At 40.2% G+C, this 24,647-nt stretch overlaps 1 protein-coding gene across 1 annotated transcript in view; it reads left to right on the top strand.

The window, feature by feature from the left end:
• LOC141344897 (uncharacterized) overlaps nucleotides 1-24,647 on the top strand; it is a 91,300-nt gene that overhangs the window by 23,446 nt on the left and 43,207 nt on the right. Inside the window, exons 20-42 of the mRNA XM_073849791.1 lie at nucleotides 5,406-5,497; nucleotides 5,975-6,144; nucleotides 6,234-6,387; nucleotides 6,518-6,597; nucleotides 6,725-6,905; nucleotides 7,365-7,520; nucleotides 7,600-7,730; nucleotides 7,861-8,019; nucleotides 10,430-10,613; nucleotides 11,729-11,940; nucleotides 12,086-12,274; nucleotides 12,357-12,499; nucleotides 13,851-14,010; nucleotides 16,864-16,947; nucleotides 17,090-17,227; nucleotides 17,529-17,645; nucleotides 17,766-17,983; nucleotides 18,109-18,302; nucleotides 20,075-20,287; nucleotides 20,367-20,483; nucleotides 22,505-22,596; nucleotides 22,724-22,803; nucleotides 22,910-22,991. Of these exons, the coding sequence (XP_073705892.1) occupies nucleotides 5,406-5,497; nucleotides 5,975-6,144; nucleotides 6,234-6,387; nucleotides 6,518-6,597; nucleotides 6,725-6,905; nucleotides 7,365-7,520; nucleotides 7,600-7,730; nucleotides 7,861-8,019; nucleotides 10,430-10,613; nucleotides 11,729-11,940; nucleotides 12,086-12,274; nucleotides 12,357-12,499; nucleotides 13,851-14,010; nucleotides 16,864-16,947; nucleotides 17,090-17,227; nucleotides 17,529-17,645; nucleotides 17,766-17,983; nucleotides 18,109-18,302; nucleotides 20,075-20,287; nucleotides 20,367-20,483; nucleotides 22,505-22,596; nucleotides 22,724-22,803; nucleotides 22,910-22,991 (3,346 nt within the window). The remainder of the gene's footprint in view (nucleotides 1-5,405; nucleotides 5,498-5,974; nucleotides 6,145-6,233; nucleotides 6,388-6,517; nucleotides 6,598-6,724; nucleotides 6,906-7,364; nucleotides 7,521-7,599; nucleotides 7,731-7,860; nucleotides 8,020-10,429; nucleotides 10,614-11,728; nucleotides 11,941-12,085; nucleotides 12,275-12,356; nucleotides 12,500-13,850; nucleotides 14,011-16,863; nucleotides 16,948-17,089; nucleotides 17,228-17,528; nucleotides 17,646-17,765; nucleotides 17,984-18,108; nucleotides 18,303-20,074; nucleotides 20,288-20,366; nucleotides 20,484-22,504; nucleotides 22,597-22,723; nucleotides 22,804-22,909; nucleotides 22,992-24,647) is intronic.

The following is a 24,647-nucleotide window of genomic DNA, read 5'->3' as shown; positions in this document are numbered from 1 at the left end:
ACGTTTGTTAATAAATACCTTGAAAGATACTCACCTTCTCCCTTTGTGTGTGGTCGTGACAGGATACCAGCCCATAAAATATTAACTCACCGCTTCACTCATGGAGGCGAGTGCCGCTATCACCGAAGACACCCCCGATCCATTTGCGGATATGGTAAACGTCCTTCGTCAATCTCTACCTGCTGCTCCAACGACGATTTCCAACACGCCCCTCTCTCGCCCCATGAGTTATTCCGGAGACCCGGGTGGTTGCAATGGTTTCCTCCTGCAAAGTTCCCTCTATATTGAAGCCAACGCACACCAGTTTCCTAACGAAATTTCTAAAATATCTTTTATGATTTCCCTCCTCACTGGACAGGCACTCCAATGGGCAGACGCACTCTGGAATTCACGGAGCGACGCTTTAATCTCCTATAATGCTTTCGTTGCCCACTTCAAGGACGTGTTTGGAGCTGCGCTCACTCCCCTTTCGGTGCACGACGAGCTGATCACTCTGAATCAAGGTGCGTCCAATATCCATGAATACACCCTGCGCTTCCGCTCCCTAGCGGCCACCAGTGGTTGGAACCAAGTAGCTCTCCTAGCAGCCTACCGTAAGGGGCTTAAACCCCAGATCCGCAAGCATATGGTTATTTACGATGACAACGTACCGCTGGAAACCTTTATTAAGAAGGCAGTAGGCATTTCTCAACATCTCTCAGCGTGTCCTTCTACAAAGTCTGTACCCAGCTTCCCTCCACTCCGAACACCGTCACCCCAACGAGACGCGGAGGAGCCTATGATTACTGACTCCTATCGCCTGGATCCTGCGGAGAGGAAACGACGAATTAATAATCATCTGTGCCTATATTGTGGAGAAGCCTCTCACTTCATCAGTGCCTGTCCAGTCCGCCCGCCTCGTCCAATGGTGAGTACCGTATCTATTACTCCGGCCATGTCTCTCTTACCCCATATTACCGCTAAACTAATAGTAAACTCTCGTACTCTCCCCATCTATGTGCTCGTGGATTCCGGAGCGGCTGGCAATTTTGTTTCATCACACTTCATTGCTAAACATCGAATTCCCACCGTTCAAAATGAGGTCACATACCACATAACCACAATCCAAAACTCACCATTGGGCGATGGTAAGATATCTCGCCGGACCAGAAAAGTGACCCTCGTCTCCCAACACAACCACCGGGAACATCTGACCCTCCTAGTACTCCCGCGAGCCAACGTGGATGTCATCCTGGGCAGACCATGGCTCATTAAGCACCAACCCCGCATAGATTGGAGCACAGGAGAGGTCCTGGAGTGGGGCGCAACGTGTGAGGACCACGGCTACCATCCTTCCTCGTCAGATGCAAAGTCTCCATACCGTCCTATCCCTCTGCACGCCACCACCATAGAGAGCCCTGCCACTCAATCCGCCACCACCATTCCCCCCGTCTATCAGTCTTTCACCGATGTCTTCAGCAAGGAACGGGCCACACAACTACCACCGCACCGGCCCTGGGACTGTAGTATCGACCTGCTGCCAGGCGCCAAACTACCCCACGGGAAGATCTACCCCCTCTCACGTCCTGAGCAGGAAGCCATGGAGAATTACATCCAGGAGGCTCTCCAACAGGGGTTCATCAGACCTTCCACGTCCCCAGCAGCATCCAGTTTCTTCTTCGTCCCCAAGAAGGATGGTGGGCTCAGACCTTGCATTGACTACCGGGTGCTCAACGACGCCACGGTGAAATTCGCCTATCCACTTCCTCTAGTGCCAGCTGCCTTGGAGGAACTACGGGAAGCCCGCGTCTTCACCAAACTCGACCTCCGCAGTGCATACAACCTGATCCGTATCCGAGAAGGAGATGAGTGGAAGACCGCCTTCATCACCCCCACCGGTCACTATGAATATCAGGTGATGCCCTATGGCCTGGCTAACAGTCCTTCCGTATTTCAGAATTTCATGAACGAAATCTTCCGCGACTACCTCCATCGATTCGTAATCATCTACATTGACGATATCCTCATTTACTCACGTAACCTAAAGGAACATCAAGACCACGTCCGTCAGGTTTTCCAACGCCTCCGTGAGTACCAACTCTATCTAAAATTAGAAAAATGTGAATTCCATCAGCCCACCATCTCCTTTCTCGGATACGTGATCACTGCGGAGGGAGTTCACATGGAAGCCGGCAAGGTGGACGCAGTGGCCAAGTGGGCGGAGCCCAGGACGGTGAAGGAGCTTCAGCGTTTCTTAGGCTTCGCTAACTTCTACCGACGCTTTATAAAGAACTATAGCCTCCTATCGGCTCCACTCACTTCCCTCTTAAAGGGAGGTCGCCGGGTACTACAGTGGACTCCAGAGGCTCAGCAAGCCTTCGACCGTCTAAAACTAATGTTCACCACCGCTCCCATCCTCAAGCACCCCGACCCTTCAAGGCCCTTCGTGGTGGAGGTAGATGCGGCGGACGTGGGCGTAGGAGCCGTGCTGTCCCAGTGGTCTGATGAACCCCGATCCCTCCACCCGTGTGCGTACTATTCCAAAAAACTTACCCCAGCTGAGCAGAATTATGGAATTGGAGACCGCGAACTGCTGGCCATAAAGCTCGCCCTCGAAGAGTGGCGGCACTGGTTGGAAGGAGCCCAGTTCCCCTTCACCGTAATAACCGACCACAAGAACCTCCAGTACATTCAGAACGCCAAGAGACTAAATGCCCGCCAAGCTCGCTGGTCATTATTCTTTGCCCGATTCAATTTCCACATTACTTACCAACCCGGCCACAAAAACACCAAAGCAGACGCCCTATCACGTATGCACTCACCTGAACCTACCTCTGACGATCCTGATCCAATTCTACCCCCATCTGTCTTTCTCGCACCCATACTATGGCAGCTGGATGAAGATATACGGGCCGCCACCTTCGAGGAACCTGCACCACCGGAGCTTCCCCCGGGTCGTGTCTATGTCCCAAGCCGTCTCAGACCCCTTCTGCTGGATAGTACGCACACGTCCCCCGGCTCAGGACATCCTGGCAGCAGGCGAACCCTCTCGCTCCTCCAGCAGAAATATTGGTGGCCCAACATGAGCAGGGAAGTGGAACGGTACGTCCAAGGATGTTCGGTCTGCGCCGTCAACACAACCCCACGCCGCTTACCCGAAGGTAAATTACAACCGTTACCTATTCCCCGCCGACCCTGGACACACTTGGGCATTGACTTCGCCACAGACCTGCCCCCCTCTCAGGGTTACACCACAATTTTAGTGGTAGTCGATCGATTCTCGAAAGCTTGCAAATTAATACCTCTCAAAGGTCTCCCCACAGCACTAGAAACCGCAGAGGCACTATTCCACAATGTATTCCGGAACTTCGGACTCCCAGAAGACATCGTGTCCGATCGGGGACCCCAATTCATTTCCAGGGTCTGGCGGGCCTTCTTCCAACTTCTGGGTACCACAGTCAGCCTGTCATCCGGATATCACCCTCAAACGAACGGGCAGACCGAACGGAAAATACAGGAAATCTCCCGCTACCTTCGGACGTACTGTTCCCAACATCAAAACACCTGGAGCCAGTATCTACCGTGGGCTGAGTATGCGCAAAATTCCCTCCGTCAAACCTCTACTGGTCTAACCCCATTCCAATGCATTCTAGGTTATCAACCAGCTCTGTTTCCATGGACTGGAGAGTCCTCCGAGGTGCCCGCGGTAGATCACTGGTTCCGAGAGAGCGAGAGGGTGTGGGACTCAGCGCACGTCCATCTCCAGCGGGCAGTACGGAGGCATACGGAACATGCCAACCGCCGTAGGTTACCCAACCCAGTTTACCTCCCCGGGGACCAGGTATGGTTGTCCACTCGAGACATACGCCTCCGGCTGCCCAGTAGGAAGCTGAGTCCCCGCTACATAGGGCCCTTCACCGTGCACTCACAGATCAACCCTGTCACCTACCGTCTAAACCTACCTCCACATTACAGAATCGCCCCCTCGTTTCACGTTTCCCTACTCAAGCGCCACACTGAACCCCTGTTCCCTTCCTCCACAGAGTCGGAGTCACCTCCTCCTCCCGACCCGCCAGAGATCCTTGGAGATAACATCTACCAAGTCCAAGAAATCCTAGACTCCCGGCGGCGGAACGGCCAGCTCCAGTACCTAGTGGACTGGGAGGGGTTCGGACCCGAGGAGAGATCGTGGATACCCCGTGACGACATCCTGGACCCGACTCTCCTCGAGGAATTCCACCGCCAACATCCCGAACGCCCAGCTCCCAGAGGTCGTGGTCGTCCCCGTCGCCGTTCTTGGGTGCCAGGAGTCACCCGTGGAGGAGGGGGTGATGTCACACCCTCTGCACGTTCCCTCAGCCCCAATCACCACGATCCTCCACCAACCAGCCAATCACCACCACAGCACACCCGTGAACCATCACCAGAATACTAATCACCGTCACCTGCACCGGCAATCACCACACCCTTTATATACCTACCTCTGCCACTCACTCATCGGCTGGTATCAAAGTTGCATGGATGTTTCTCTGTGGATCTTCTCCCCCTCCTGTTGTCTCTCCTGTGCTCCTCGTGGATTCTTCCGATGTTCTCCTGTGCTCCTCGTGGATTGCTCTGATGTTCTCCTGTGATACACGTTTATCGTGTTAAAGGGAAGTGACTATTGCTAACGCTATGATCCTTATGAACTTGAACTCACCTGTTGTGTTTGTTTGAAGATTTGACCACAGAGACATTATTCACCCGTTTGCACGTGTGTTGAACTGTGCACGTTTGTTAATAAATACCTTGAAAGATACTCACCTTCTCCCTTTGTGTGTGGTCGTGACATAGGGAGGGCATATTGTCCCAATAAGGCAGTACCATATAATATATTGAATTAAAACTATAATTTACACTCAGTATGCAATTACTGCATACTGTTTTAATGTACTACGAGTGCAGATAATTAAGTCTATTTGGAATAAGTATTATACATATAATAGATAAATATAATCTATAGCTATTTGCACTTAGTGTAAATAGCATCTATCGCTATTTACAGTGCAAATAGCCACTGCCAAAAATATATTCATCAAAATTTCTTGTGTAAATTTAGTAAATTTAATAATTATTCATAAGCTTTGTAAACAAGGTTGTTTAAATTTTTTAAAATAATAATTGAGAAGCACACACTTACATGTATTTAATGTGTAATCACAATGTTATTATGTATGTAATACTTTCACCACAGAACATTAAATTTTATTCTTGAAAGACAATAGTTTAAAACCCTATGAAATCAATCTGAATACTAGGAGTACATTCTATTATATATGTTCTTAAACATTTTTCCTTTTCTTAATTTTCAGACAGTTGGTGACTAACCCATAAACTGTTGTTTTATCTTGACTCTAAAATTATCGATTGATTGTCTACTTGAATAGCTCCAGAATGTTTCGTGTGAGCGGGGACAGTAAGGAGGAGCTTATAGCTACAAGAAATCTCAAGGAGAAGAGCACTTGTACTCCTAAAACATGTGAGTTAATTTTAAAAATTGATTTATACATCTACACGCTGAACAAATAAGCTTTCCATTGATGTAGTTTGTTAGGATAGGACAATATTTGTCTGAGCTACAACTATTTGAAAATCTGAAATCTGAGGGTGTAAAAAAATAGAAAATTGAAGAATAGAAACAGAAAATTGCCTTTAAAGTTGTCCAAATCAAATTCTTAGCAATGCATAATACTTATCAAAAATTAAGTTTTATATATTTATGGTGGGAAATGTTCTAAATATCTTCATGGAACATGATCTTTACTGATTTTTGGCATAAAAGAAAAATCTATAATTTTGACCCATACAATGTATTGTTGGCTATTGCTACAAATGTGCTACTTAATGACTGTTTATTTCTTGTCCAGGGTCACATATATACAGTTCTTTACATTTGTCTTTGTGGAAAGATCAAAATGACGTTTGGTGTTGACATATTCGTATGGTTTTTTTGCAGGGTCTAAGATGGTTGGATGGCAGTTATGCTCTGATGTCACTTATCCCATGACACTGATGGGAAAAGGCTTTCCACCACTGGGTCCAGTTCTTTTTACTCTCAGACTGCAAAAACTGGACAAAGGTCTCAACCAGTACCTCTTGGAGGCAGCCTATACTTTTGTACCCCAGGTAGAGAACATATCTGATAAATGTCTATAAGTTAAAAAGGTTTAAAATGCCATTCTCATTAGTCTGTGCTTCTTGTGGATCTTTGACAGCGTAATTCCTGGATGCCACTGGAAGCCACTCTGCTTCTGTTTCTTGGTACACCGCAATCCACTATCCCTAGAGATGTGTCCCTGGATGTCAATCTCAGTCCGAAACGGCTGATTCTGAAAATAATACATCCTCTGAAAAACATTCTCATTCAAGGTTTCAAAACCACTTCAAAACAGATTTCCTTATGGACAGCTTTTAAACTAGAATACAATACAATTGCACTGACAATATAAAATAGTTTTTGTTAATATTTAGAATATTTTTCTATACTTTTCTATCACAGCGCAGCTTGAAGAATTAAACAACCAACATTCAGGCAGAATTGAACTACTCATAGACAATATCCACCATTATTTTATCAAGGTAAGTGAGAAGAACATCCGCTTTTAGTAATTTCAAAGTTTCATTAAAAGCTATTGTGTTATATTTTTCAAGAATCTTGTTTAAATCAAGTACATGATTCATTAAATCATTCACCATTGTGCCCTAGGGACTACTGGAGACTGCGAATCTTGCTTCAGAGACGAGATCCCACTTTCATCTCGATGCCAAAGTAGTAGCAGATGGGCATCCATTCTCTCTCTCAGTCAACACCACACATGCTCGCAGCAGGAAGTTCATAACACAGGCCTTGCTTAAAAATGTATTCAATAAGGACGCATCGCTCTCAGGCAAGAATTTTATAAAACTTTTTCCAAAGGTACTTTTTTCATTCATTTTCTCATTTTTCATTCCGTAGGGATTTAAAAGATTTGTCAGTGTTCTAAGAAGTTAAAGTCACTCGTATCTGTTTTCTCCAAAACATTAATTTTTCATTGCTTAAAAATGGAGGTTATGGTAGATCCATTCAATAGGGATTTAAAAGATTTGTCAGTGTAGAGTTCTAAGAAGTAGAAATCACTTATTAGTTTCCTCCAAAATATGAATTTTTCATTGCTTAAAATTTGAGGTTATGCTAGATCTATGAAAGAACATTGAAAGATTTATACATCTTAAAACTCAATTCCTCTTTTGATAAAATGAATGGGATTTTTATTTTTCAGAACCATAAAGTTGTGCTCTATTTCTTTTGAACTTAATTTACAGTGATGTGATTTGCCGCCAGTTTTATGTTCTGCTTCACTTCACAGTGCAGCTAGAGAGAAGTCTGGAAGACGGCCAAAGACATTATTCTATAGATGCCGGGTTTCTTTTGCCGAGTGCTGTGAGCTTCAGAGCTCTTGGGTTATTGAAGCAAAAGGGCCCAGAGTGGAACTCTGCTGTGAGGGTCAGGTATGGTGTACAAGGTAAGTGATTTCTACAAATAACGCAATCATTTTAAGACAACAACACAACAGACTTTTCATTCACTTACTTGTTTTTCAGAGGATTCACAGAACATGCAGGAATGTCACATGACCCAGAACCTCCACAGCGAGTCTGACCCAATCCAGACGTACAGTATAACAGCGGCACATGAACTCCACTGTTCCCATTTCACCAACATAAACCACAAGGTCAAATTTATTGTCTCACAAATACAAATGTACTCTTTGGTTTCATAGGTTTAAAAAACTTTCTGCAATTGATTCTAATTTGATTCATGATAGATATGCAAATATATGGCAACTTTGTTTCCACCAACAGATTCACCTTAAACATGAACGGAGCCCAATCCACATTCAGTCATCACTTGATGTAAGCTATGGAAAGCAGTGGAACCAGAGCAGCAACAAACACAGGATCCTCTTCAATCAGTCCCTCAGAAACCAGTCTGGACCTGGCCTTACCAGTTACACTGTGGAGGTTCAGCTTTACTAAACCATTCAGATTGAATCTACAGTTGAGGTCAAAATTGGAGAACAATCTATAAATGCTTGATTTTTTTCTGAAATGCTGTTAATTTTCATCGCTCAAAATTTAAAGGAATGTTTGTCACAAGGAGAGTCAGAGACGTGCGGATCCAGTTGCAGCATTTATTGAGAATCGTCAACAATCAAGAGTAATCACCGGAAGACAGGAACAACGTAGGAAATCCAGTAAACAGTTCGATACTCAGGCAATGGTCGCAATGGCAGGTAGCAGGAATCGTCAACGGGGTACACAGTCCAGAGTCATACACGGGAAATCCAACACAGAAAGAAACGCTTAGAATTACGACCATAGGAACAATAAAACTTCGCAAGGTGGCTGTGTGTGTGAGTGGCTTAAATGCATGTGGGTAAATGTGAAACAGGTGTGTGCAGCAATCAGTTCAGTGGGAAACAAGGAGCAGCTGTGTGCAGTGATTGGTGCAGTGGCTTATGGGGATTGCAGTCCAGAATGTGTGTGCAAGAGTTCATGATGAGAAGACAGACCAGATACATGACAATGTTAGTTTGGTCCATTCTTCTTCCACTCTCTTTCGTAGTTTGGTAAATGTAGTGGGTTTCTTAACCAAAACTTTGTCAGCAAGGATTTTCCAGAGATTTTCAGTCGGATTTACATCAGGACTCTGGCCTGGCCATTTCGTTATTTAATTCAGCTTCTAGGGACTGCTTACCTGTTTTGCAGTGTGACAGGAGTATTGTCTTGCATTAAAATTGCAGGCTTATTAGGAGATGCTTGAGGGAACGTATTGCATGTTGCTGAAGGAGGTTCTGATAAACATTTGCATTCACTTTGCCAAGAGGCCCAACTCTGTTGCAGAAAACATCCCCTAAACCATGACACTTCTTTACACACTTGGGCTTCAATCTTTCCTCAGTTTGACACAGAAAAAATGTTTCCCATCAGACCCAAATAAATTAAAATCTGATCTCATCACTAAAGTGAACTCTGGACCAGTTTTCCTCTCTACACACAACAAACTCCTCAGCAAAGCTGAGCTTAGCCTTTTTTCATGTGCCAAGATACACTGCCCTCCAAACGTTTGGAAATGCCCTAGAAAAGTGGGGGTTTTGACAATATTGTCATGTATCCTTTTAATTTGTGATAATTTTGCACTGGGGCACACAAGGGACAACACAAACTACGAAAACATATTTTATTACATAAACAGTTTATACATAGAAAAAAAAAAAAAGTTTTCGATTCATCAAAATATCCCACATTAGCAGCTATTACAGCTCTGGATAATCTAGGCATCCAAGCTGTCAGTTTATTCAAACATTGACTTGATATATTACTCCAAGCCTCCTGAAGGATTGCCCAAAGATGATTCACACTATGCTGATATCATCCAAAACCACACTTTACAAGGGGTGTTTCCAAACTTTTGGAGGGCAGTGTCGATTCTTACCCTGTTCAACACTGAAGCCAATTCCCCATTGCGCTGTCTTCTTGTGCATTTGTCTTAGGTGGCGAGGACTTTATGAATTAGTGTCATTGTAAACCTGAAATATTTGAGAAATCACCGATTTAGAATGGCCAACTTCCCTTACAGTGGCTGAAAGGCTCATCCTTGTGGTCTTCATCTGGACAACCTCCTGTCGCAGGGTTTCAGTCATCTTAGAGCAGTCCACCATCTTGCAATCTCAGTGAAAATTGGAGGAATGCTACCAATTAAAATAGGGTTTGTCATATAATTAAGGAAATTAGCACCAGGTGCCAGATTAAAAGAGAAGTTCACTTCCAAAACAAAAATGTAAAGATAGTTTACCACCCCCTTGTCATCCAAGATGTTCATGTCTTTCTTTCTTCAGTCATAAAGAATTTATGTTTTTTGAGGAAAATATTTCTGGATTTCTCTCCATATAGTGCACTTCAATGATGCCCCCGAGTTGAAACTTCCAAAATGCAGTCTTAAAATGCAGCTTCAGAGGGCTCTGAACGATCCCAGTTGAGAAAAAAGGGTCTTATCTAGCAAAATAATCAGTTATTTACTAAAAAAATGTCAGTTTATATACTATTTAACCTCAGATGCTTGTCTTGTCTAGCTCTTGATGAACTCAAGACACTTCCATTTCATTTTCTCCTCCAACTTCAAAAGCTTCAAAAGCTTCAGAATACAATTAATTTATTAAATATGCTTAAAACGGTCATTTTACTCCTGTTGTGATTACTTCAAATAGGACTAACCAGTGACCAGGAAATTTAGGAAATTATAGGTTGCTCTCTAATTTTGATCTCCACTGTAGACTATGTACATCAAATGTGTTCTCACATATTATCAGATGTTTAAGTTGTGGTCTTAATTATGAATATGTTCTATTGTAATGTATATTGCCTCTTCCAGCTCAGTCTGCGACTTCTAGACAGAGGACTGAATTACAGAACTCAGCTTCTGCATTCTTATTTCAAGAAACAAAAATCTGAGAGCAGCACCCACCTGAAAATCAACTACAATAATCAGATGCCTCTTGTAGCTGGCATTCACTGGAAGGATGTGTCAACAAAGACCTCCCTTCAAAAGTGGGAAGGTGTGTAAATATATATCCCCTTGATGGTCACTAACCAGAATCATTCTCCCATTTGTTGTAGATATTCGAGATAGACAATACATCAATACCATTTCTTTTTATAACATTGGTCAGCATTGATTTTTTAACTGTACATGATAATTTCCCACATTTTTTACATTTACTGTCATCTAAAGCTCACCTAAAGTTAATCTAGTTAATCTATATATTAATATTGAACAACACTTTAAAAAGTATTCTTCAGCTAGTCTCAAAATTAATAACCATATTTCATAATGTACATTACACTGTTGTGATACTAAATTCACTTGAAGCATTTAGGCCTGGTTTTACATACAGGTCTTAGACTAAGACAGGATTAGGCCATAGGTCAAATAAGGACGTTTAAGTATTTTTTTATAAACATGCCTTAGACAAAAAACATTACTGGTGTTCATCCTGTTCAGCCAAAACAAAGGCATTTATAAAATTTAAAATCAGTCAGTGCAAGTTTCTTACATTTTAGTCTGGGACTAGACTTAAGCCTTGTCTGTGAAACTGGGGGATAATGTGATTAAATGTAGCTTTTAGTGTTTTAGTTGAGCTTTATTTAGACCAGTGATTCTCACCTTCCAAGGTGGCATAGAAAAACTTAAAAGTATTTTAATTAAGTATTTTATATTAAATTAATATTTAATATATTAAATTATTACACTAAATCAAGATTAAAATATTTATTTTCTCATCTCAAAAGCATTTTTATTTTTACTGAAGAACATGCAATTCTTTAATATTGAAAAAATCGTCGTAAATTGATCAGTTCTCCCAGTTTCTTTTAAAAAAGTTTGAAATCAAGCAGCTTTAAAAAAAAAAATTAAAGTCGAAATACCAGATATACCTCAGACTATATGGGTTGTGGTGGGCTTTGATTTAGACAAGTCAGTATAAAATTAGCAATTTATCAGTTATTAGCTGAAATATAAAAATAATTATTGTCTTATTGTTGACGTGGAGTGCATCCCTGGATTTTATTGAAAAGGGCCCATTTGAAAGAGTGCAATGAATTCATACAGTTCATGTTAATATGCTAGTTCATGTAAAACTGTACTTGTCATTTGTATATATTATATCCATAGCTTCATTCAACATGGATACCCCCTGGCTCTACGTATACATAGTTCAAAAACTAACTCAGCCCCAGCGTGGCATCACACAGTTCAGCTCTGAGGTCACCACACGGAAACTGGTGAACATCCGAAGTGTAACAGTGGAGGGTTTCCACAAGGACAGGGGCAAAGAACGACAAGGCCAGCTACACCTTTTTACACCAACTGTCAGTTATATTAAGGTGTGTATACCATCTATCACCTCTCACTTTTTATTTCTCTTAAGGTACCTCATTCCTAACCCTGTTTAGCTGTAGAAATGTTCATATGACTCCCTGAAGAAACTTCAGGATAAGTGCACGATCTTAAGTGTATTGTGTCTTTAAGGTTGGTGGATGGAACTTGCTTGGCAAGCGTGGTATTAAAGCTTCATACTCCATTAGCACAGCCTGGACACCAGCTTTGCACGGGCAAATCTCTGTAGTCAATGGCAAGCAGGTGAAGACTCTGGAAATAAGTTCAGGCTATGGCAAGCAAGACCTCAATATCTCGGCAGTTCTCAGTACTCTGGATAAGGTACCAGTAAACCAGGTTTCTTTTCACATTCACATGGAATGTTAGCTGTTTTGGACTTTATTATTGTTTTCTTTCTGAGCAGAAGCTAAAGAAGAGGCTTTTGATGATGACAATGACCCTGTCGGATCTCAAAAACCCTTATGCAGAGCTACAGATGGAGGGTGCCATAGAGGAGATACGGAAGGAAAAGAAGATTTACCAGAAAAGATGGAAGTTAAACTTCAGGTCTGTCTGGAATATGAAAGCGACTAAGGACAATAATGATAATGGTGACAGCAGTAGGAACATTAAAGTGGTCCTATTATGCTTTTTCACCTTTTGAATTTTAGTCAGTGTGTGGTGCGTATGTTTGGGCATAGAAAACATCTACAAAGTTACAAATCTCAAAGTCCACTTTTCTAGATATTTAGTTTTAATTTACTTTTCAAGAACTACAACGAACAGCTCCTTTGGACTACAGTGTTTGTTTTCCAGATGCTATGATGTCACAACACTGTCCATTAGAATATCACTCAAATAAATCCCGCCTACGGCAATTCGAATCGTTGGTGTGTTTTGAGGGACGAGGTGGTGGATTCGCCATGTAGCATGGACAGCCACTTCTGGGATGCTTCAGCGAGCCGATATAAACGCGAGCATTGGCTAAAGCATTGGCTGTCCGCAAACTGCTCCGGTAGGCGTGCTGGAGCCGCGCCATTGACGTGTGCGGTACACAGGGTCGGAACACATGCGGAGCCGCGGCTGATGTAAACACAAGCATTGATTAGAGGGACGATCATCGGTGGTCGCATCGAACCACACCGTAGACATGTGCAGTGTGTGGTAAAAGATTTATTCATCGTACAGTGTAGATAGCTTCACTAGCGTTATGCTGGAGCTGGTTTCGGGCATGTAAATAATTAAATAAATTAGCACAATAATGATAATACCATGTATCGGCAATCTTGCAGGCTGACGATAGGACCAACACTACTGTAGCGTATTATTTACTCACCCTCCATGCATCCTAGGTGTATATGACTTCCTTCCTCCCAAGCTTTAGAACGAAATAGACATAGAAGTGTTTCTCTCCATTGTAAAAGTAAAAAAAAAAGTCAATCCATAATAAAAAGTGCCTCACATGGCTCCGGAGGGGTCAGTAAAAGCCTCCTTTAGCGATCCATATTTACAATGTAAGAATCACTTTAATCTAGCTTGCACAGTTGTACACGGAACTCGCTGCTTTGGGAAGGGGCGTGGCAGGACTGAAATGCTGTCTAAGCTGTTAGCCAATTGCAACCCAGTGGGACTGCTAACCAATCACAACACATTTCGTTTTTTGGAAGGCGGACCTTCATCAAACCTGGAACTAACCGAGCCATTTGTGCCAGCCTTGGGAAAAGCTATTGTAATAATTGTAAATTATGTGAAAAATAATGCGTTTTTCGAACCACCAAGCATGAAGGCATGTTCTAGTGCACCCCCAAAATAAAATAAAGACTTTGTAAAAGAGCATAATAGGACCCCTTTAAGACTTTATCCACAGTGCTGTGTTACTTTATATCCATACACATTTTATGTTTGCTTCTTCCAACAGACAACCATTCAAGTTTCTCCCTCAGAGTCTCATCTTCCAGGAGACATTCACAAGTGATCTACATCAGAAGGTTTACACTTTGGAGTCAAAGGTTCTTGTCCATGGAAACAAAAAGGCTATTCATGTCCTTACTCTGGGTTTTCAGCCACAGCAGCCATATGTGAGTTTAAAAGTTATCAACACACTGTGTAGTAGTTATGTTAATAGGCTGTATTACAGTATATAAAGGCCCAATCCCAATTCTATTTTCTACCCCTTCGCCTACCCCTCGCCCCTTCCCCTTGTCCCTTGAAACAAAGTGTAAAGGGGAAGGGCTAAAATATTTCCCCTAAGAAATGGGACACCACTACAACACTGTGATACGTCATCATACGTTGTCGCTAGTTCCTAATGTTACGTCAGAGGACATGCGCAGATGTTTATCACTCATTCCAAGATGTCAAAATGTTGTCATGTTGCAAAAAGTACAAATGTACGGTGTACGCACCGTTCATTCACATGTGGCCGTAAGCAAAACAAACAACGCATTATCACATGCGCGGCAAATTGCTAATCAGTGTAGTGGTGCCTGGAGAAGTATATATGCTTCATTTGTGAATTTCGTTTTGAACTTTCTATTTGAACGCATTCGTTTTCTGGATCCTTGGACTAAAATGTTTACAGGGGTTCACTGGTTTAAGAAATTTCTGATCGTAAAAATCAGCTTCTTTTTATTTGTAAGGTATCTTTTTTATTATGTACTGATTTAAATTACTGGTGCGGAAGACGTATCGGGCGCAGGTGCATTAGGCGCAATCATTAAATACATTTCAAAGCAAGCCGGCTCCACGGTCCTGACTGCATCATCACTGCCTTTATTGGGTGTTTTGAGCGAATATTTACATTTATTCACATGACTGGATGTGGTGGACTGCCATGATTTTGGCGAATGCAGGACACTGAATAATGCGCATCAGAGGGGATTTAAAAAGTGGAAGTGTGTATACACCGTATACCTGCGTACACCCTCCACTACACCACCGTTGCAAATTGCCGTGCCACTGGTCTTTCATGTTTCTAACATGCAGTCAAGTGTATATGACATAAAAATATATTTTGTAAGATCGTGCAATCAGTGCTATCTGCTAGCAAACTTTAGCGATTTTTTTGCAAACGTTTATTTACAAAACAACACCATAAACACAAACACAAGATTGAAGGTAATATACATATAATGAAACATTGTCATGAAAATCCTTATTAAAGGCAAAAATTACTTATATTTACGAGTCTGCTTGCTCGAGTGAGCAGCCATGTTGGAAATTTCTCTTAGCCCTTCGTTTGAAGTGAGGTCCTGAAAAATCTTCGTTTGGAGGGCTATCTGGCCCTTCCCCTTACCCCTACCCCTCCAACCAAAAGAGAAATGAGACACCCCTACCCCTTCACGTGAACGCGCCAAACGGAGGGGTAGGGCTAAGTGTAGGGGTAAGGGGTAGAATTGGGATTGAGCCATACTGTTATGGTAGAGTCACCCAACATATTTACCCAAGAATTAAGCTTACAGGAATAGTAAAACTGAAAATTGCCCCATGATTTACGCATTCTCAAGCCATCCTAGGTGTATATGACTTTCTTCTTTCAGACGAATACAATCAGAGTTATATTTAAAGTGTACTGGCTATTCCAAACTTTATAATGGCAGTGAATTGGTGCTGAGATTTTGAAGTCCAATAAAGTGCATCTATTCATCATAAAAGGTACTCAACACTGCTCTGAAGGGTTGATAAATGTCTTCTGAAACGAATTGACGCATTTGTGTAAGAAAAATATCTTTTAAAACTTTATAAACTGTAATCTCTAGCTTCTGCTAACTGTTGTAAAAGTAAGTGCCGAGTGGATTTCAAAATCTCAACACCCATTCACTGCCATTATAAAGCTTGGAAGAGCCAGGATATTTTTTAATATAAATCAGATTGTGTTTGCCAAAAATAATATATACCTAGGATGGCTTGAGGGGGAGTAAATCCTGGGGCAATTCATTTTTTAGTGAACTGTCCCTTTAAGTCCTGGCAGTATGTCAGAGTATGTGAGCTTACTGGCTAGCTTAATTAAAATTTGATGTAAATACTAAGGCCATACACGCAATGCTAACAGGTATAATACAACAGTTCAGTAAACAAGATATTATTAGGGTGCACATTTTCATTTTAGACACAATATTGCCAGTTGCTTTTGTCTATTTTTGTTGTAGCAGTGAAAACAATTCCAAACAAAACCAAAACAGAATTAACAGTTTTGAAAAACACAGTAGTTGTGTTCCTCAATTACTTTTTTAAATGGTTGAGTAAGTGATTCAATGACTCACTAATGCACATCAAATTTCTTTTCAGTACTGTTTGAACGAATTAACTGAGTGAATGATTCAGTGACTCACTCATAAAACATAAAGATGATCATTTATTTAGTTCCTGAATGAATCGGTGTTGTTTAAATAAATGGTTGAGTGAATAATTCAGTCACTGAATCAAAAAGTCAGAACATGAAAAAGAATGAGTGAAAATGAATCTGCACGGAGCTTGATCAATTTCATTATGTAATGCAAGACGAAAATGTTTTTGGAGATGGAAGCATATGTTTTCTGTTGTTCTGTTGTAGATTATTCACATAATGCTAAACTTTCCAATAGATAAACCAATGGGAGACCACAGACAGTTGTCATTCACTGCTCTGCAAGTCAGTTATTATAACATTTGTAATATGCGTCTATATTTAATATTTAAGTTTTAAAATTAATTTAAAATTTCGTATTTTTGTGCTATGACTGTGGGGTTGAAACATTATGATGAAGCCATGTGGACCTACTAAACAGACTCATTCTAGCATTCAATGCTGAGGAGGTCAAAAGTCTCACAAGAAAGGCAGGTCTAGAAAGTATTTAGCCTGAGAAGGATGAATCAGTGTTTTTTTTTTTTTTTGAACAAATCAGTTGAATGAATGATCCAATGATACACTTATACACTGTGGTTTATTTTAGGTGTGCTCATCAATTGTCCAGTCTTTCAGCACTGAGAGAATTCCCCAAGACTCAAAGATCTGTGTCACTGTCCAAAACCATCAGGTAAACTGACAGAAATATTTTATGTATCTCAGAACAGTGCCACGTTATATCACTTTAAATCTTATATAGGATCGTAATTTTAAAATTGGTCAACATTTTGTCTTTGTTCCTGTCAATGTTCCATCTTCACCTTTTTGTGAAGACTGCTCATGAAATTCAGGGCAGGCTGTGGACTGGAAATGATGAAATACTTACAGCCTTTGGTCAAATACAACTTCATGACCTAACTACATCTCAGCAAGGTATTACAATGAAAGCCAACCTGTCCCAGCTGTTTCAGGTAAATGATGCATACTTTATTTTTACTTGCCTGTAATCTTTGTAATCAAGTTAGCAAATGTCTAGTACTCTGTTCTAGTTTACCATCATGCGAAATGCCTTGACAATGCCTTGACAATATACAGTACATTGCTGTGATAAAATGCATCCATAAAAGCGGCCTGTCATGAACAAAAACTACAATAAGGGCAATTTTTAATGTATTTATTATTAAAATAATCAAATTCAGACTTTTTAACAGCATTGTTGTGTTGTGCCTTTACAATTTTGTAAGTAGAATTAAACAAAGAGTCTTTTTCCAGCTGGATTTCCCGACCTCTGTCAGCCTAGATATTGAGGTGCTCCGGAGTCACAGGAATAACAGCGAGTTTGAATATCATTCTGATGGGAAAGTAACAATTGACACCAAGAATTACCATGTAAATACCATATAAACTGGCATTTTGCAAGTAATTAATGGCATATTTCTTAGTTCTGAGATCTATTGATGATGGTATGAGCTGATGTTGAGTGTTTTGCTTGTTTTTATGATATTCTAGGCACAAGCAGCGATAACAGTATCTCCTCTTGGAAACATCAGCAGTTCTATCAGCCTGAAGGCGAATGAAAAAAATGCAACACTTCACTTTACTCTAGACAACAAGGTGGAAAAAGGCATTAATACTGTGGGCTTCCATACTGGTTTTCATCAGACCTTATTCCCAGGGGTCACTTCTGATGGTCGTATTCATTTAAGTGCTAATTCTTCCCCGGAAAGGTAAACAGATATCAGCGTTTATGTCTGAGTGTGGGATGAAATATTCACTGTGCCTCATCATCATTTTTTTTTATTGCTACCCTTTTCTTTCCATTTCTTTTTTAACATCTATCTTTTTTCTTTAGTGTTTTCTTGCAGTGTACAGTAAAAAAGAAAGAAGAGACGTTTAGTGCTCACTTGAGTGGAGCTCTACCGGATGATCAAGAGTTGCAACTATCTCTTTCAGCAGATATTTTCAATTCAATACAAGATCTTGCTTCTTTACCTAATTCAGCTAGTCTGGTTGGAGTACTAACTCAGTCGAAGGGTCTAACTGAAGGTAAATCCAAGATTAATGTGCTGATGCATTTACTCAGTGTGCAAATTCACTTTTCAGTGAAACAAGTTGAGTTTTAGAAAGTTTAATATCATTCAGGGAGGTTGACTTAGAACAAAACTAAAACCAAAAATTTGGGACGAAATTAAGTTTATTTATTCATTTCTTTACACATGGTTCACAGCTCAAATACAGCATCTAATTGAATGTGTTTGTCTCATATGTACAGTGCTGCTTGAAAGTTTGTGAACCCTTTAGAATTTTCTTTATTTCTGCATAAATATGACCCAATAATCATCAGATTTTCACCTAAAAGTCCTAAAAGTAGACAAAGAGAACCCAAACAAACAAGTGAGAGAAAAATATTTTCTTTATTATTTATGTATTAAGAAAAATTATCCAGTGTTACATATCTGTGCACTGCAAAAGTATGTGAATCTCTTGGATTAGCAGTTAATTTAAAGGTGAAATTAGAGTCCATCTGTGCAGATGTGTTTTCAATCAGTGCAATGACTATCAAATGTCACGTTTTATTCAAACAACAGGGATCTATCAAAGTCTGATCATGTTTGTGGAAGTGAATCAAGTCACAAACAAAGGATATTACTGAGGACCTCAGAAAAAGAGTTGATGTTGTTTATCGGGCTAGAAAAGGTTACAGAACTATCTCTAATAGTTTGGACTCCACAAATCCACAGTCAGACAGATTGTTTACAGATGGAGGAAATTTAAGACCACTGTTACCTTCCCGAGAAGTGGTCGACCAACAAAGATCACTCCAAAGCAGAACATGTAATAGTCTGCAAGGTTGCAAAAGTTCCCAGGGTAATGTTTAAGCAACTAAAGGCCTTTCTCACATTGGCTAATGTTAATGTGGATGAGCCCACCATCAGGAGAACACTAAGAAACCAATGGTGTGCATGGCAGAGTTGCAAGAAGAAAGCCACTGTTCTCCAAAAAGAAAATTGCTTGCTAAAGATTATGTGGAGACGCCAGAGGACTATTGAAGAAAGGTTTAATGGATGGATGAAACCAAAATAGAACTTATTGGTTTAAATAAGAAGTTATTATGTTCGGAGAAAAGAACACACTGCATTTCATCTTAAGAATCATATCCCATCTGTGAAACATAATGGTAGAATCATGGCTTGGGCCTGTTTTGCTGCATCTTGGCCAGGACAGCCTGCCATCATTAATGGAACAATGAATTCTGAATTATACCAACAAATTCTAAAGGAAAACATCAGGAGTCTCAAGAGATCGTGGGTCATGCAGCAAGAACCCCAAGCACACAAGTCATACTACCAAAGAATGTTTAAAGAAGAACAAAGTTAGTGTCAAAGTTCAGACCTTAATCCAATTAAAATGTTGTGGAAAGACCTAAGCAAGCAGTTCATAGGTGCTAAGTGGTTCTGCACTAAGGAATGGGCTAAACCTCCTACATGTTATTGTGCAGGACTGATCAGCATTTACAAGAAACTTTACCTTCAGTTACCGCAGCAAAATGGAGTCAAACCAGATACTGAAAGCTTTTGCAACACTGGTTCATTTTTCTTAATAAATAAATGACAAAGAAAATATTTTTATCTCGCTTGTTTGATTAGGTTCTCTTTGTCAACTTTCAGGAAAAAAAAATATGAATTTAAAATCTGATGATGTTTTAGGGTCATATTTACGCAGAAATATAGAGAATTCTAAAGGGTTCACAAACTTTCAAGCAGCACTGTACATGTTAGGGCTTGCTACTCTCATGTTGTTGTGTGTTTGTGGTGCAGGAGAGCTGACTGTAGTAGTGGATGATGCTGTATATGGGTTGGAACTGACTCATCAGCATGAGAGGAAGTCTGGAGAAGATCTTAGTGCCTTACTATGCCTAGTTGCTGTGGAAGAGTCACTGTGTGTAAACATTAGCAGTAATTTATCACATTGTGGGAGCAGAAGGTTTTATACCCAGCTGTCGCCCTCTTCCCCTTGGCTTTGCTCTGCAGGTATGTTCAGCAACATTAGCAAACTCTTGTTATGGCTGTGTAGTGGAGTGTAACACATTTCTGTCTTTGTCTATTGGAGTAGGGCTTCCGTTGAACAGCAGCGCAGGTGTGAATGTGAACTGGAATGATAGCAGCGTCTGTGCCCAGCTAGAGCTGCATGCAGGAGCCAGCGGCCTAACAGCCACACTGGAGCAGAGTTCACACCACAACACACAAATTACTGGACACTCTCAGGTTAGAGAATCACTCAGAGATTGTGAATCGCTGAAAGGCTCCCATAGATCTCAGATCTCATTTACACCAGCTGACACACAAGAACAAATGCAGTGTTTGTGCAGTTTCTTTTCCTCCTTGTTCCTCTTCTATGCCATTGAATTGGCTGAACTTCCTGGCTGTAAGCAAACAAAGAAGTTGCTGTGTATTAATGAATTCACAAGATTTGAGCTGACGAAAGTCAAGATGTTCAGCGAATAATGAGTAATAAGTCATATGAACTACTTTATGGGGCTTTTATGGTATTTTGTCTTTTTATGAGTATGACAGTCAGTCTTTTATTCTGCTAAACAACTTCATTTATACCATTATTTAAAGGGACAGTTCACCCAAAAATGAAAATTTGATGTTTATCTGCTTACCCCCAGGGCATCCAAGATTTACAAATTACCACAGAATAATAAAATCATACCAAATTAAATCCTGCAGCTCATGACGATATATTGAGGTCTTGAGTTACATAACGATCGGTCTGTGCAAGAAACTGAACAGTATTTAAATATCATTATTTACCTCTGATCCACTGGAACATTCAGCTCTATGGAGTGCGTTCACAACAACCGGCGTGTGACACATCAACGTGATCTGGCAATGTAGTTGGTAAAAAATAGTCAACACTCCCAGATGAGTTTGCACAAGTAAACATAATCATTTAGTTTTTAATCGGTTTCCAGAGTCAGGATAAGCACAAGTAATTACCATTTTGAGAGGCTAATATGCACTATGTAAACAATGAGTGACGTTTACGCGTGACAGATTACTTCCACGCGTGCATCTACTCCCACGCGCCAGCTAGGTGAACACGCTCAGGACAGAAGAACGGTGGATTAGAGGTAAATAATGATATAAATACTGTTCAGTTTTTTGCACAGACCAGTCGTTTTGTGTCAACCTCAATGTATCGTCACAAGCCGCAGGGTTTAATTTGGTTTGTCTGTGTATGTTTTTTTTACTCTTAAACATTTGGTAACCATTGACTGCTATTATATGACTAACAGACTGCAGTGGTTTGAGTTAAAAATCTTTGTTTGTGTTCTACTAAAGAAACAAAGCCACCTACATCTTGGATGCCCTGGGGGTAAGCAGATAAACATCACATTTTCATTTTTGGGTGAACTATCCCTTTAATATAATAATACAATAAATACGAAATTACTCACCCTCATTCTTCTGTGAAACACAAAAGATATTATCAAGAATGTTGTTGAAGAAGAAGAACACATCTGGTTATCATTGATTTCCATTGTGTTAACTGAGACATTTTGTTAAAACATCTTAAAAGAGAAGTGTATTCACTTCCAGAATACAAACTTTCTGATAAGTTCTGATAGTTGCTGGTTGAATAAAAGTAACTTTAAGTCAGAATTTGCCAGGGGTATGAATAATTTCGGGCTTGACTGTACATTTTCATTGTTTTAAGAAAGATAAGACCCATATTCCTCTGCTGGAATCTTGTAGAGCCCTTTGAAGCTGCAATAAAACTGCAGTTTGGACCTTCAAACCATTGGCCACAGAAGTCCACTATATGGACAAAAAACCTGGAATGTTTTCCTCAAAAACCTTATTTTTTGTGACTGAAGAATGAAACATCAACATCTTGGATGACATGGTGGTGAATAAATTATCAGGAAATTTTTATTCTGAAAGTGAACTAAGTTTCACAGAAGAAAGTAAGTCGGGGAACTCCTGAACTAGCAGATTTTTGCAGTGGAATAGATGAATGTGCTAGTCCTGAAACCTTATAGGTTAAATGTGGATCACTTAAACACAGAGAAATAATCACTTGTTGAAGAATAAGCAAGCATCAGTTTAGTATGCATTAATATCCATATGGATGCCCCAGAAACCCCTTTTACACTCTGGGTCATTTCCCATGTTGATGAAGGGAAATGCCTCTGATTCCACACTCCTCTCCTACGAGCAAAGCAAACTGAAGGCACGGAGGCTTGTTTTTACAGGTGAACTGCACAGAGGGGATCGACATAGGCCACCTGCTGGGCGCCTGCTTTGGGCAAGACCAGGAAGACTCACTGAAGGTACGTGGGTGAGAACATTCAAGAGCGTTTCCTACTTTTGAAGAACGGTTCAGTGGTCATTATGAACATTGGATTGTGTTTGTATCATATGGTGAGGAACATCTGAACCCGTCCTGTGTTTGTTTAGGTTGGAATCAGAACCAGTCTTTATAACTCCAGCAGTTCAGCTTTCTCATTTGATCTTCAAGGTCACCACAATACCTCCAGGTAAAGTAGTCTTGTAGGAAATATCACAAAATGTATTTTTTTGTCTCTCTTATCTTGTCTTATTGGTGAAATGTAACTAATCCAACTAATTATCCTACTTTTTTAGCGTTGGACTACTGTTGAACATTTCCCACAACATATCAGCTTTACATCCGTACCTGCCATTTGAGTTTCACTCAAAATCACAGGTATGTCACAATCAGATTTAATGTTTTTTAATTACCGTGGTAATTTTTTGAAAGGAATAGTACTCCAAACAGTTTAAAGGTGCATTCAGTACTTCCCTAGCTAGCATTTGCATCGCTATTCTTCATGTACTTAACGTAGTGATACCACAGTGGTGTTAAATGCTGCACTGCCATCGCAAGACGAAAAAGTACCTCTGGGAAGGTTTTCGCAAATATGCAAAATACATAGTGCCATGTACGTTTTATTATATATTCAGTGTGAAATGTCCAATGAGTGGCGCTAAAAGAGTGTTTCCCCCGGAACAGATGAACGTACATATGGTATGTTTTATGTGACGTTGGTTTTTTACATGTCACCGCAGTTCTGACTTGAAATCTCCATTGAATGGCGCTATAACTCTAATGCTCTGTGCCGTTTTAAAATATCGTACCATCTGCACTACACCTGAACCTACCTGATAGTAAGAACAAAAGCGAATGTGACATAAAAACACACACAATCATGCCGTTTTAGCTTGTTTTTCGATTCATGGTTTTTAAGTCTAATTCTGTGCCGGCCGAGTTACCAAGCAAGCTTGTTACGTCCAAAAAGCGAAATATATGGAGCTGTAATTAACGTTGTACGAAAACGATTACAAGTTCTCGCTGTTTTACCACCTCTAGTGTTGATTTTTGTTGGAAACTGCAGTGATATATACTTATTGGTATGTATTTCGCATCTTGTGAAAAATTTCCCACAGGTAAAAATTTTGGTCATGAGTTCAGGTAGAAACCGTTTCTAAGTAAATTACACTGATATTGGTCAGTTTTAGAGTGCGATCTACACAATAATTTATTCCTTACCTGTTCAACCAAAAAGAATCCAGTTGGGCATTGCTAAGCAGGATTTGGTAATACTTTCTATGATGCCTGTATTTCTAATACATTATAAGGGTATTAAGGCATTATAATGAATGCATAATGCATTATAAAAAAACAACAACTTCATAGTATGTTGTATCACCTCATGAGTATTTATAAGAACAGTTTTAATGTATTATAATTTTTACTTATTTGTGGTTATAGTATTAAGTTAATAGTATTAAGGTTATAGTATTATTATACCCTTATAATTACGTTATAACTATGAGGAGGTAATAATACTCTTAAAAGCTATAACCACAAATAAGTAAAAATTATATATATATATATATATATAAGTCTCATATCTTGCCGTGTTACGTATGTCACTTTACTTAATGTATACAAAGACCACTTATAAGTAATAATAATAATATTTCTCAAAGAGCCATGAGATCAGGTATCAAATCAGATGAATGTGTAAAATGACACATTTGTATTATTGATACAAATCGATTGATTATAAGTAACTTTGGAAGTATTTGAACCTTCTATCTAGCCTAACCTTAACCTGAGTCAGGAGTGTTAGTTGACATGTAGTTGGAAAGTTGCTTATAGTCAATAGACTTGGGGGACCATCAAAATAATAATGTAAAAAATAAGTGTAATATGATATAGTCCATTATAAATGAAGTAGATTTAATATGCCGTCCATTGTGGGTTATAAATAATCATAATCTTAAAAGTTATAACCTCAAATACACAAGTATTATAATGTGTTATAACTGTTGTTATGATAATTCATGAGCTGATATA

The sequence above is a fragment of the Garra rufa genome, chromosome 10 (assembly GCF_049309525.1).
Source record: "Garra rufa chromosome 10, GarRuf1.0, whole genome shotgun sequence".
In the NCBI taxonomy this organism is placed as follows: domain Eukaryota; kingdom Metazoa; phylum Chordata; class Actinopteri; order Cypriniformes; family Cyprinidae; genus Garra; species Garra rufa.
Note: the sequence above shows the minus strand (reverse complement) of the source record. Positions and strands in the feature narration are given on the sequence as shown.